The 14,384-nt window shown below is 34.7% G+C and overlaps 2 protein-coding genes across 4 annotated transcripts; both read left to right on the top strand.

Moving 5' to 3' along the window:
* The first annotated feature begins 1,859 nt into the window (after positions 1–1,859).
* Positions 1,860–7,345, top strand: LOC132625205 (large ribosomal subunit protein bL19cz-like). Of its 3 annotated transcripts, XR_009576698.1 has the most exons (8): positions 1,860–2,378; positions 4,093–4,127; positions 4,660–4,905; positions 5,053–5,139; positions 5,403–5,536; positions 5,940–6,032; positions 6,769–6,887; positions 6,978–7,345. XR_009576698.1 is itself a non-coding variant. In XM_060340041.1 (7 exons), exons 1-6 carry the CDS (start codon positions 2,264–2,266, stop codon positions 6,872–6,874), a joined length of 723 nt encoding a protein of 240 aa, XP_060196024.1. In that variant the 5' UTR covers positions 1,867–2,263; the 3' UTR covers positions 6,875–6,887; positions 6,978–7,345. The 3 variants fall into 3 exon arrangements, 2 of the variants coding, with proteins under 2 accessions (XP_060196024.1, XP_060196033.1); XM_060340041.1 differs by lacking the exon at positions 5,940–6,032 and having other exon boundaries at positions 1,867–2,378; XM_060340050.1 differs by lacking the exon at positions 5,940–6,032 and having other exon boundaries at positions 1,869–2,378; positions 4,669–4,905.
* A 2,276-nt stretch (positions 7,346–9,621) lies between these two features.
* Positions 9,622–12,887, top strand: LOC132625197 (splicing factor 3B subunit 6-like protein). Its single transcript, XM_060340030.1, has 2 exons — positions 9,622–9,954; positions 12,539–12,887. Exons 1-2 carry the CDS (start codon positions 9,701–9,703, stop codon positions 12,654–12,656), a joined length of 372 nt encoding a protein of 123 aa, XP_060196013.1. The 5' UTR covers positions 9,622–9,700; the 3' UTR covers positions 12,657–12,887.
* The last annotated feature ends 1,497 nt before the right edge of the window (positions 12,888–14,384 follow it).

Raw genomic sequence — 14,384 nt, 5'->3', positions numbered from 1 at the left:
AAGCATTATGAAAAAAAAAAAAAAAAAGAGTAATAGTAAATGAAACAAACTATCAAGGACAAGGAGCAACAAAGATAATACTATGTTAACTAGTATGGAAGGATACACGAAATAACGCTTCACTACCTATTAACCTTCTACCTAATTCGTGTCCTCCACGACCCCCTATTTAAGGTCATGTCCTCAATAAGTTGCAACTACGTCATGTCCTGCCTAATCACTTCTCTCCAATACTTTTTCGACCCACCTCTACCTATATTCAAGGCTATATAAATTCTCAAGGTCTCAAAATTTTAGATATGGTGAAAAACACTCCTAGAAAGTATAGGACCCAAATAAAATACTGACATGACTAAAACATATCGTCAATTAATTGGTGTCACAATTCACATATACATATATTTTTCTTTATGTATAGTACTCAAATTAAAACGTTTTACCTCACTGTCATGGCTTGAATTACAGAGTTGGACGATTAGGAGTTGTTTGACAGCTGATTAGAGTTATGGAGGTATTCATAATATAAGAATTAGTTATAGAGAATAACTAAATAATTGAGGGTTGAATATAAGCTAATTTAAATGGAGGGCAAATGTATTCTGTTTTCCATATATGAGGGGAAATCTGAACCAATCAATCAAAGATAAGGGTATGTTTGGGACTACGAAAAGTTAAAATGAGCGCAACTTTGCTCTTTTTTTTTTTTTTTTTTTTTTTAAATAAGCCCGTTTGGGCATTTTATTAACGTGAAGCAAAATGACTAAGCCCAAAAGTGACCCAGCCCAAAATCAACAATAAACTTCCAAATAAAAAACGATTTTTTTTGCGCGGATTGCCCTTCTTTTGGGGTGGTATTTAAATTTTGCCCCTCATATTTGTGGTCTTTAAATTTTACCTTTTGCTTGGAAAGGTGGGCGAATACATGAAGTTCTGGGTTCGAATCCTCGCTCAGGCATAAAATAAAAAAATAATTTCGCAAGGCAGAACTGGGGAGTGTATGTCGAATCCAGCATACAATCTTTAAGGAAAAGCTAAAGTTCTGTCGGATCTGACATAACTAAAAGACTGTCCCATAAGGCAGAATTTTTCCTAAGACATAGTTTAGTTATGCCTTATGGGGCAGAATTTTAGTTAAGGCATAACAAAATTATGCCCCATAAGGCAAGAACTTTTCTTAAGGCAAAGTTTAAATTATGCCTTAAGGAAAAGTTTCGCCTTATGGGCATACTTTTAATTATGTCTTTGGGGCACACTTTTTAGTTAAGTCATAACTAAAAATTTACCTAGAAAAGTAATATATATATATATATATGCTTCAAGACAAAGTCCGTCGGAGGGGCAGACTTTTAGTTAAACACAATTAAAAGACTGCCCCCTCCGGCAGACTTTTAGTTAAACACAACCAAAAGTCTGCCCCCTCCGGCAGACTTCTAGTTAAACACAACTAAAAGTCTGCCGGAGGGGGCATAGCAAAATTTAAACTTTGTCTTATAAGACAAACTTTTAGTTATGCCTTAAGGAAAACTTAAGCCTTATGGGGCATACTTTTAGTTATGTTTTATGGGGCACATTTTTAGTTAAGACATTACTAAAAGTCTATCTTGAAAAGTTAAAAAAAAAATACATATATATGCTTCAAGGCAAAGTCTGTCCCCTCCGGTAGACTTTTAGTTAAACATGACTAAAAGTCTGCCGGAGTAGGCATAACGAAATTTAAACTCTGCTTTGCAATTTTTTTTAAAATTTTTGACTGAGCAGGGGTTCGAAATCGAAACCTATGAGTTTTAACCGAAAGGCAAAATTCAAAGACTATAAATATGAGAGACAAACTTTAAATACCACCCCAAAAAAAGAGCAATTCGCAATTAAAAAACAAAGATAGAATTAAGAAAGTATTGTCCAAAGGGCAACGATTTGCCCTATCTGCTTTTTGTTGTCCAATTATTTCACTTCTGCCATAGCTGCTTCTTGAACTGCTCCTCTTCACCGACGTGATAGCGCAACTTTGCTCTATTTCCCCTTGAGGGGTATTTTTGGTCCTTTTGCCTTTTAAAAATAATTTAGAAAAGTTTTTTTTTTTTTTTTTAAATTTAATTTTGAGAAAATAGTTTAAGAAAATATTCGTATTAAACCCCAAAGTACTTGCTTCTAAACCCCCACACACACTTCGGTCGTTCACCGCCGTCAATCACAGGCGATTCTGTAAACGACGTCGTTTCACTTTCCGAAACTTCTAGAAGCTTCTAGATTTTTCCAGAAAGAAATGTGGAGAAGAGTACCTTCACAGCTTCGAGCCCTAACTCCAAAATGCAACGTTTCATCAGAGATTTCTCGTCCTTGTGTTGCTCTGTATTTGCGGAATTTCAGCTCTCAATTTGGTACGCTACTATTACTGTTCATATATTTCGAGTACTTTTTACCTCATTATATTCATCCAAATTTCAGTTTAAAACTCAACTAATATGTGTGTGTGTGTGTATTAGAGATATAAGATCTGGATTATCTCTGAACGATTAAATATATACATATATATATGTGTGTGTGTGTGTGGAGACATTTTAGCTCTGAATTTGGTACGTTTGTATTATTCACTCCTGTGTCCTACTATTTACCTCTCTGTTATTGGCTTGAACTATAGAGTTGAACAATTAATATATACATGTGTGTATGTGTGTGTGTGTGTGAGAGATTCATTAGAAACATGGCTTGAACTATGGAGTTGAACGATTAATATATGTATATAGTGCCGGGAACCAAGATTTTTAATAAGGATATTCAAAATATAAAAAGGTAAATGGACAAAGAAGCCAAGGGATTCAACATCTAGTATATAAATAAAAGTGTAATTTTTTGACACCCTAGCTCCGCCTATATGTGTGTGTGTGTGTGTGTTCGACATTTTAGCTCTGAATTTGTATTATTAAACATCTTGCTCCTAGTATTTACCTCGGTGTCATTGGTTTGAACTATAGTGTTGAACGATCATTATATCGATTTTTGTGTGTGTGTGTGTGTTTGATTCATTAGAATCACCATTAGAAATCTAGTAGTTATAGTACTTTTTTATTTTTGCATTTTTATACGCGTTCGCCTCAATAAGCAGTAAACTCTAGACATTTTCTTCTTGAGGTTGATGCATATAATTTAAGGAGATGAAATATTTATCTAGTTAACTTAACTACCTAATAGACGAATGAAAACACGCACAAAAGTTTTTCCAAATTTTGAACCGAAAGTGTCTAGTTGGAAACTTTACTAGGAGTTGAGGTGTTCAATTGAAACAGGGCTTAGTTCGAACGTCTAAGTGGAATATTCTGGCTGTCTAAGAGGCTGGCTATGTATTAAGCCAATGAATTCATTTTGATTATTTTATTTTAGATGTGTGGAGACATAAGATCTGGATTGTGTCTGATATCCTTTTTGTTTTGTGATGTTGTATGTATTATTGGTGTGGAGACATTTTAGCTTAGAATTTGGTACGCTAGTATTATTCACATCTTTCTCGTACTATTTACCTCACTGTCATTGGCTTGAAAAATAGAGTTGAACGATTAATATATACATATGGAAATGCCTATGCTTTATCCTTCTGAAGGTGGGAAAAAAGATAAAAACTAAATAAACGGATTATTCATCCAAATTTCAGTTTGAAATTCATATAATATATGTGTATATTGGAGACATAAGATCTGTATTATCTCTGATTTTCTGTCATGATGTTGTATGTATTTACTGTCATTAGCTTGAACTATAGAGTTGAACGATTGATATATGTATATGCATATAGTGGAGGAGCCAAGATCCAAAATATAAAAAAGTAAACAGACGAAGAAGCCAAGGGATTCAACATATGGCATATATACTTTAAAAATAATTTTGACCTTATATATATGCTGTGTAAGTTTTCGACGCCCTAGCTCCGCCCATTTATGTGTGTGCGTGTACGTGTGTCTGTGTTTTTGTGTGCGCGTGTGTGGAGACATAAGATCTGGATTGTGTCTGATTTCCTTTATCTATTGTGAAATTGTATGTATTTATTGTATATTGAATGGCAATGAGTTGAAAATCTTTCATTTGAATTTTGTAAATCAGGAAATGCTTCTACGAAGAAGGAAGTTGAGCTTGGAGTAAGTTGTCATCACTCTTATCTCCTTAATATTTTATATATTGACTGTTAGATTGTACTGAACAATGTGTTGGTCTTATGGTGTGTGTTGTCGAAGAAAATCCTGAATGATGTTTGCTTGTTACTTGTATTTGATTGTCAGTGTTGAATGAGCGACTTACAATATCAGAATTTGTTGGAACTTCTTTAGTCTGTTAATTACATAGGATTGAGTTTGTTAGAAGTTGAATATGATTTATATTAGTATCGTTCAGGCTCCATAAGCACACGTGCTTGAATATCTGTATGTTCTTGATGGAGTGATTTAAAGCTGACTATGTGTTATGTTATAATGGCATGAATATGTTGTGGCTAATGGAATATGGATCTGCATGCCTTTTGCAGTGTCCAATAATTTGAATGAAACATTACATTTTATGCCGTTAAGGTGGTTCTACTCCACGGAATACGTTAATCAATAGTGTTCTAGCATTAAATTAAATTAGTATTGTTTTCTTCTGAAGTTCTCATGCTTGATTTATTGTATCTGGAACTTCTTTCAGAACTTGTTCGAGACCAGATTGAACGTGTCTGTTAACAGACATGCTTCACTGACATCGCCTTACAAGGTTTATGGATCATGTTTATCACAAGATACTACCATGGTCCCAAGTTTCCCTAGAAGGTTCATTACGACAGGTGCTATTTCCCAAGTTTCTGAAGATGCTTCTGCTTCTTCTTTGACAACTCCACGTATCAAATTTAAGAGACTTGATAAAACAGCAGCACATATAATGCAGGTATACAATATAGGAGCATTTTACCAAATATAGCTTCCGTCATTCTCTGATGGTTTATGTTGTTGGCCTTTTTCCCTTCTTAAAAATTTTAAGAGACTAATTATGTCATCAATGTCTAATGGAAGTCCTATTTCTATTGTGATGTAGATTCTTGATAAGGAAGCTGTTCAAGAAGTAAGGGCGCAGAGCGAGATTCCTGATATAAAGCCTGGTTATATTATCCAGCTCAAAGTGGTATAGAAGCTTCTGTTAAAAGGATCATGTCTCATTTTTCAATTCCTATTTAGCAAGCATTGACCAGATGGTGTTGTTTTGGTTGTGGAATTTATGTTTGGTGCACATATGATGTATAGTATGGTTGGACTGATTTGGTAGAAATAAATTCCTGCATATATCTTTCATGTATGCCTGCCTATCTTTAAAAGAAAGTATAATACTAATGAAAAAGAAAAAGGAAATTGTTGTTTTACTGGTGTATGTTGATGGTTATATTGCAGGAAGTGCCGGAGAACAAGAGACGTGTTTCAACTGTCAAAGGCATAGTGATAGCAAGGCGCAACGCGGGTTTAAATACTACATTCAGATTAAGAAGACTTGTGGCTGGAGTTGGGGTTGAAAACCTATTTCATCTGTAAGTCATCACTGGCTGGTTTGTGTGTTTGTTGCATTCTTAATTGAATGCATGCTTGCACTTGCTAGATTTAGGTTATGTTGCTATTTCCTTATGTTATTGCACTTCAGCAAATTTAAGTCAACCTGATTGCAGTCATTACGATAAGAGCTGTTGTGGTAGAAAAAGTCACAAGTGTGATGCTTGCCAATAATGATTGGAACCGGCATGATATTGTGGAATGATCCTCAGCTGATAATATAAGTAACATTTATTTTGCACATCTCAATACAAAGGACATTTACTTCGCACATTTTCCTTTCCGTTATCTCTGTTACGGTAACTAGAGAGTGGAGAGTGCTAATAACCTGACCATTTTCACCCAGAGAGATAGTTGAATCTGGAGATTTCTTTTGATTTGCAGGGAGGTGGTGAAAGCTGAGAGGAAAGACGCTTACGGTGGGGTGTTTTAGCATTTGGTAATTGAGGTGCCAAAAACACTCTCTTGGAAAAGCAGGTCAATTTTCACCCGGAAGTAGTTAAATCTGGATATTTCATTTGGTTTGTAGTGAGAGGGTAACACTCAAGAGGAAAGAAGGTTTTGAGGTGGGGTGTTTAAAATTTGATAATTTAGGGGCCTAAGAACATTTTCTAGGAAAACAGCAATGGTGCTTTCGGTTATATCACAAGTATTAAGTTCATAACCACCTTAAAAAGATGTGGATAGTATAAGCCTATAAGGTGATCAGAACTATTATGGCCTTTGCCAGAATGTTAGCATGCAAGGAGTGTTGGTTACTATTCGTACTTGACTCCCTACGTGTATATCAATATCTCGTCGACTATTTTTGTTTTATCCAATTTGTGTCTGTCAAAGGGGAGGAACCTTAACTCTTCTGCTTCAGGAAAATGCTTATACTGGTGACATCCCCTTTCTTGAGTGCGCAGTTTTCTATTCATTGGACTCATAATGCATTTCTTATTCTCTTTTTATTTAGAAAGGCATTCTTTAACTTGTACAATTTATGTATCAGCTTAATGTAACTTTTCCTTATCAAAAAAAAAAAATGGCATAATTTAAATCTAAAATTGTTTAGCTATGTATAATTCACGTACTGACACTGGATTCCTGTAAATATGTGGGTGTCAAGCAAGGTTGTAATTGGTGATTGTGGAGGCACTGCATAATCTGTTTATAGAGCTTTCACGAGATTGGATGACTCCTAATGTTTAAGTGATTTGATAATTTGCAGGTACTCTCCCAATCTGAAGGAGATAAAGGTGCTGGACAAGAAAAAAGTGAGGAGGGCCAAGCTATACTATCTCAGGGATAAAATGAACGCCCTCAAAAAACACTAAGCTGGTGTGGAAGGTACATAGAAATGCGTGCTCTATCTTATTGCCTAAAGAGATTCTGTCAAATTCTTATGCTGTGCCTAAGAAACTGCTGTTCATCTATCAGGGTTGGGCATATCATCTCAAAGTCGTTTCGCCAATGTAAAAGATTGCAGCAGAAAACAATCTCAGTTGTTTCAACTTCCAATTCTGGGTCACAGGCTTTGCTATCTATGTTGATCAACATGTAACTTTTACTTTGTCGCAAGTGATCTTGCCATAGAATGAGCATTACTCTTTATTAGTTTCTACAATGCTCATAAACTGGGAGTGCTTTTAAAAAAGATGTGTTGACTGCATCAGAACTTTATCACAAGCAATATCAATTTTTTTTTACCAACTTTTCGCAATTTCTGGTGAGCTGTACACTTCTGGTCTCTGTGACCTATCCGAAGATATTCAAATAAAGCATATTTCTTTGCTGCTTAGCACAAAGTGAAGTATGAGTACTTCTCTTTATTTGTTGGTTGAGTAATTTGGTGAGTTATGATTCAACAGATTTGTAAATTTTTGTAGTTGGATTTGGACAAAAAGAACGGAGACTTTTCCAGTGTTGTCGAAGGCTCCTTAAAACTCAGAAAATCTTTAGAGGTTGCTTCGTCTTGCTTTAAACCTTATGGCCCGTGCGTTCTATCTTGAATCGAGCAACACTTAATGTTAAGGAAGACATTGTGCGTGAATTTATTACTTTTGTCTTGCATTGCAGGTATATTTTTGGCTTAATGCATATGGGGCCTAAACTTGCCCTTTTTTTTTTTTTTTTTTTTCATTTTGACACCTCAATCAAGTATTTTTCTATTGAACCTTTTAACTCGTCCTCAAGTTGGATTCTGTTTGATAGATACACTTGAGTGGTCAGAGGTTTAATAGGAACAACACTTAGTTTATAAGCAACTTATAAGTCAATCCAAACGGGCTCTATATGTCTTTCTCCTTTTTCCGGCGAAAATATGGCGGCATTAAGTCTACGAAAGGGAAATACACGTCTACCACCCGGAAGTAAACCGTGTATTATACGTTCGTAACCTTCCATTCAACATCACTAGCGAAGAGAGGTATGATATCTTCGGTAAATACGGTGCTATAAGACAAATTCGTTTAGGTACAAACAAAGATACACGCGGTACTGCTTTCGTTGTTTATGAAGATATTTACGATGCTAAAACTGTCGTCGATCATCTCTCTGGCTTCAAATGTCGATAATCACTAGTTGAAGCCTTAACTACTGGAGTACTTGTTTACGTGGCAACATTTTGTTTTTGATTCATTGCACAAAGAGATAGAGAACTTTTAAACTATGACACTTTCGATTCCTCAACTATTAGGTAAACTAGTGAATCTTTCAGCGCTTAAGAAAGTCGAAACATAATTTTTAATTCATTAATTTTATTAGAATTAAAATTAAAAACTTGAGTTCACTCGAATAATAGTAAATCATATGGTCAGAGAAATAATTAATCTTATACTGCTACATATTATAAATCACTCAAAACCAACGATCTTATTATCTTGAATTGTTATTTTCGTACAATTTATTTGATATCCGAACTATATATTATATTCTCCGATGACGACCGTATCACTCACACTTTGACTAAACCTTCTAAATTTGGGCGCTCAAACTGCTAGGTAAATTGGTCCACGTGATGTAAATATGACAGGCATTTTACATTTAATTAATTAATTAAAATTTGGATTTTTTTATTGGAAATAAAGGGGTTACATAAGTAATTCTATGTGGGGAGATGGGGTTTTAATGGTCAAAGTGTATATATTGCCTAAAAATTGAATGACAAGAGCAAATATGTCAAATAAATATAATAAAGAATAAATATAATTTTTTTTGTTATGTACAGGTGCAATTATTGAATGTCAAGTAATATTCAAATATTACTAAAATTAGAATCTATGAATTATTAAGGGACTAAAGAAGTTATTACCGAAGGATGTGGTGCATTGAATAATCCTCCCTTAATCAGAGTTACGAGGTTTCAGATTTGAGATCTGGTATGAAAAAATTCTTGATAGGAAGTGATTTTCTAAAAAAAAGTCTTACGTGGTGCGAAGCTAAATATAATCGAGTTGTAGTACGAGTACCAGTCAATCAGTGAAAAACAAAACAAAAAACAAAAAACGGAAAAGGGTCAAAATTACCCTAGAACTTTGAGAAATAGTTCATTCATACCTTTCGTTATACTTTAGGGCCAATTATACCCTTATCTTTATACTCTATGGTCAATTATACCATTATGTCTAACAGCTGCCACGTGACATCATCCCAACCCTTCAAAATTATTTTCCCCTCAAATAACTTTTTACTCACTAAAATAACCCAACCCGACCCGAGTTTTTTTTTTCCAGCCAAGGGGTAATGGGTTGGGTCTGTATTATTTTGGCTGAAAAATAAATTCGGGTCGGGTTGAGTTATTTTAATGGGTAAAAAGGTATTTGGGAAGAAAATAATTTTGAAGGGCTGGGATGATGCCACGTGGCAGCTGTCAGACATAAGGGTATAATTGATCTCATAATATAACGATAAAGGTATAATTGACCCTAAATTATAATAAAGGGTATTAATAAACTATTTTTCAAAGTTTAGGGGTAGTTTTGGCCCTTTTCCGAAAAAACAATTGGACTAAAGATGTTATTAAGAAACTTTTAATGAAACTCCTTCAAAGTTGCCCTATAAATTGAAACTTGAGTGAGTATTATTACTCTAGAAAACTCTTAGCTAAAAGGCTAATCAAATCTCTCTATATTTCTATCTTTCTCTTTTTTTCCGGCGAAAATATGGCGGCGTTAAGTCTACGAAAGGGAAATACACGTCTACCACCAGAAGTAAACCGTGTATTATACGTTCGTAATCTTCCATTCAACATCACTAGTGAAGAGATGTACGATATCTTCGGTAAATACGGTGCTATAAGACAAATTCGTTTAGGTACAAACAAAGATACACGTGGTACTGCTTTCGTTGTTTACGAAGATATTTACGATGCTAAAACTGCTGTCGATCATCTCTCCGGCTTCAACGTCGCTAATCGGTAATTATTATTTTTTACTTTTTTTTTTTACCGTTTTTACCTTTTTTTTTAGGGTTTGTTTGGTTGAATTGGATTGGATACAGTAAATTATTCGATTTTAAGTCTCAATTCAACGTTAAAGCGGTTTGTTTGCTTGAATGTGAATTTTTTTGTGTCAATTTAGACATTACTAGTGAATTTTAACATAATCGGTAATTATTATTGTTTTACTTTTTTACCGTTTTTACCCTTTTTTTTTAGGGTTTGTTTGGTTGAATTGGATTGGATACAGTAAATTATTCGATTTTAAGTCTCAATTCAACATTAAAGCGGTTTATTTGCTTGAATGTGATATTTTTTTGTCTCAATTTAGACATTACTAGTGAATTTTAACATAATATTTACACTAATAAATGTTATAATTAAAAAAATCTAAAAGATGTTGCTAATCGGTAATTTTTAGTTTTTTAACCTTTTTACCGTTTATCTATCTCGCTAGGGTTTATTTGCTGTTTATTTGATATACGGTGGTTAGATTAGTCAATTTTTGGTCTCAATGTGGCTAATTTCTTAAAAAAAATAAAATTTGTTACTTCTTTTTTTTTAGGGTTTATTTGATTGGATACATTGAATTATTCGATTTTAGGTCTTAATTCAACATTAAAGTATGGTTTATTGTTGAAATTAAAGCTACAGTAATAATTTTAGAAATTAAAGTATCACAAGTGAGGAGATGTACGATATTTTTGGAAAATGCGGTGCTATAAGGCAGATTCGTTTAGGTACAAACAAAGATACACGTGGTACTGCTTTCGTTGTTTATGAAGATATTTACGATGCTAAAACTGCTGTCGATCATCTCTCCGGCTTCAATGTCGCTAATCGGTATTTTATTTTTGGTGCTTTTTTACCTTTTGTCTATCTCGCTAGGGTTTATTTGCGGTTTATACGGTGGTTAATTTTTTCAATTTTCGGTCTCGATTCAGACATTACTAGTTTATATTTAGCATAAGTCTACACTAATAATTTTTATAATTGCAAAATATCTAAAAAAAACCTTTTCCCCTCTATGTCTTAATCTCGCTAGGGTTTATTTTCTTGAATTGGATATACAACAACAACATACCCAGTGAAATTCCACAAAACAGGTCTGGGGTGGGGAGGGTAGAGCGCACTCAGGCCTTTACCCGCAAGGGTGACTCAGTTGGTTGAGCACGGGGCTTTCATAATGGAGGTCTCAGGTTCGAAACCCCCTGCCTACGACAGGGGATTTGCCTTTTGGGTCGAGCTCGTCGTCCCAGGCTTGACTAGTGCGGGTTACCTCTTCTGTGTGGTTTGCGGGCTATTGCACAGGAGCGGGGTTTACCCTTTGCTCACCCAAAGGGTAGGGGCTGCGGGTTACCTTGTCATTAAAAAAAAAAAAAGTGTATGCAGACCTTACACCTACTTTGGGAGGTAGGGAGGTTGTTTCCGGCAGACCCTCGGTTAAATTAAATTATTTAATTTGGTCTCAATGCATACATTACTAGTTTATTTTTTTACATAAAATCTGTACTAATAAATACTCCCTCAGGTTCAATTTATGAGGACCTATTTGATTGGACACGGAATTTAAGAAAGAAGAGGAACTCTTAAACTTGTGGTGTTAAATGAATCACATATGTGTTGTAAACGTAAATTGTTTCCAAATATATAAAGTTATCATTCTTTTTGCCACGGACTAATAAGGAAGTCAATTCACATAAATTGAAATGGAGGGAGTATTGTAATTGCAAAAGCTGCCGTCCACCACGTCTCCAGCTTCAATGTTGCTAATCAGTAAAAAAAAAAAAAAAAACTTTACCCTCTGTTGTCTTATATCACTAGGGTTTATTTGCTTGAATTGAACTGAATGATGATCAATTATCCAATAGATTGACGTTCGGAGTACAATGGTTAAATTATTCAGTTTTCGTTTCTCAATTTAGACAATCACTAGTCTATTTTTAACATAAAATCTACATTAAGCACTCAAGGTTGTGTCCTAGTGGTCAATGAAGTAGGTTGTGAACCATGGGAACTCAGGTTCGCATGTCAGCTGAGGCAAAAACACTAGGTTATTTCTTCTCATCTGTCCAAGCCTTGGTGACAAATGCCTGGGTGGATAGAGTTACCTACATGGTACCTATGTTGGTCGCAGGTACCCGTGGAATAAGTCGAGGTTCACGAAAGCTGACCCGGACACCACGGTTATTAAGAGAAAATAATTAAAAAATATCTAAAGTATGTATGTAGAATTCATAGTCGGAGAAAGTGTTTTTAACTCTGAACTAGTTGGAGTCTGTTTTATGAGTCCTTGATTTTATTCTGCTAGATTTTGACAAGTTCGATCCGAATAGTCGCTAGATTATCTCTTAATATAAACCAGGAGTTTTCTGAAACTAGAGGTACCACCCTACTTATTTTAAGTATCTTTGGTGTAGATTCTGAACTAGTTAGTATTAGTTATATGGATGTCACTTGTGCTGTTATTCTGCTATATTTGGACTTATTTTTCCAGAAATATTGGGGGCTCTTTACGACATACTTATCCTGATCTATATTTGGTGTTTCTGTTATTTGGCAGATACTTGATAGTTCTGTATTACCAGCAAGCGAAGATGAGTAAGAAATTTGACCAGAAGAAGAAGGAGGATGAGATAACGAAGCTTCAGGAAAAGTATGGTATTCCCAAAGATAAGTGATAGGGAAACTTCTCTTACTGTTTTCTTTCCTTAATTATGTAAATTGAGCCAGTCTTAGCAAGGCGTGCATCACCTTTTGTGGAAACTGATCAAACGTGCCCTGGCCCCCAAAATATCAGAAAGAGTAGTTTCTAGTGCTTTATCTTTTCGGAAGTTTGTAATGGATAGCTTTTGAGATGATTGTATGTTGTCAGATGTTTCTACCTATATCATGATGTTTTTTTGTCTTTCCTCCTTGCTGTAGTTACCTTAATATCTTATGACGAGTGCATTTACTGTGTGGTTTCTTTGTGTATGTAATGCTATGTTCATGCTCTTTTTGACAAATCCGTTTGTTTGTGTGGGCGACTTGTACCTTGGGCTTCCACACATTCGTTGTTAAAAGGCATTTCTGGATTGTTTTAAGTCGCAGCAAGTGGCTGCTTGCGAAGATGGGTTTCCCGACAAGTTTAATACCAGTAACTTTGTTAGCATCTTTTGCCGATATCCTGATCTTCTATTTTGACAGTGAAGACCATAGACACATATCTAGATATCTTTTTTTTAGAATACCTATATCTAGATATATTGCTCCTTTAATAGCCGACAAGAGGAGATTGTTAGATAATTCAATTACAATAGCACGATACACTGATTACAATCCTTCGTATATGCTAATGAAGGTAGTGGTTGCTCAACAAGCATGAGCTTTGCAGACACTTTGTAGCCATGAAGCCTGTCCTTAATCTTTGGCTAGATCATTCTGAATTTTTATCTGTAGTTAAGGAGAGCTGGGATGCTGATTTAATTGGTTTGTCACGTTGTCTGACTTCCACCTGAACGTAGTTATGATTTTGGCTCATGATTGAGTTGAACCTTTATCATTAAAACAATTCTAGGGTCTTTATGGAAGTTTCAACATGAAAACAAGATTATATATGATTTCCCCCCACGTTTTAATAGAATATCTAACCTGTGATACTTTTTGGGAGTTGATGAAGGCTTTGTTGGCCTCCTTAATTTGAATAGCGTAATCCTCCTTAATTTGAATAGGGTAATCCTCCTTAATTTGAATAGGGTAATCTCATGCAAGTAAAACTTGCTTATATCTTGCATAACAATGTATGTTGTTAACAACAATAATGAGAATGTCTCAATTCCAGTTTTGAGCTATAGTAGCAGAAGTGAAAAACAGTTGGATTAATGTTCGGATGTCTCTCTTTTTTCTCTGAATACGATGTACATGCTGCTCACTCCATTTCATTTATATGACGTTGTTTGACTAAGTACGAAGAACAAGAAAGAAGGAAAGGCTTTGACACATAAGCTAAATGTATAAAAATTATCAAAAGTATCCTTAAATCTTGTTTTTAACATGATATGTCAATCCTATAAGAGCATGCAATTAAGGGTACAATAGGAAAATTAAATTAAAGAGTTTTTCTATTATAGACTTTTTTCTTCTTTCGGAAACTGAAAATGCAATATTTGGGAATTAGAGTTTTTAAATGATGTTAGATCCATGCTGGAGTGCATGGAGGGATATTCCCCGGTCCTAGTTTGCTGTGGAATTTTTTTTTATTTTTTTTTGATGTAGCATAAGCATATGATAGATGGTGATATAAAGGTCGTTTCTCTTTTTCCAAAGTCCATTGAAGATGTTGGAAAATGTAGACCATGTCCTAGGATGTCATGAACTCTATTTTTCCAAATAGATTTCCTTATATGGTAGATGATGAAAATTGCTAG

Source organism: Lycium barbarum, chromosome 2, assembly GCF_019175385.1.
Source record: "Lycium barbarum isolate Lr01 chromosome 2, ASM1917538v2, whole genome shotgun sequence".
Classification (NCBI taxonomy): Eukaryota; Viridiplantae; Streptophyta; class Magnoliopsida; order Solanales; family Solanaceae; genus Lycium; species Lycium barbarum.
The sequence above is the reverse complement of the archived record's forward strand: the minus strand, read 5'-3'. Positions and strand labels throughout refer to the sequence as shown.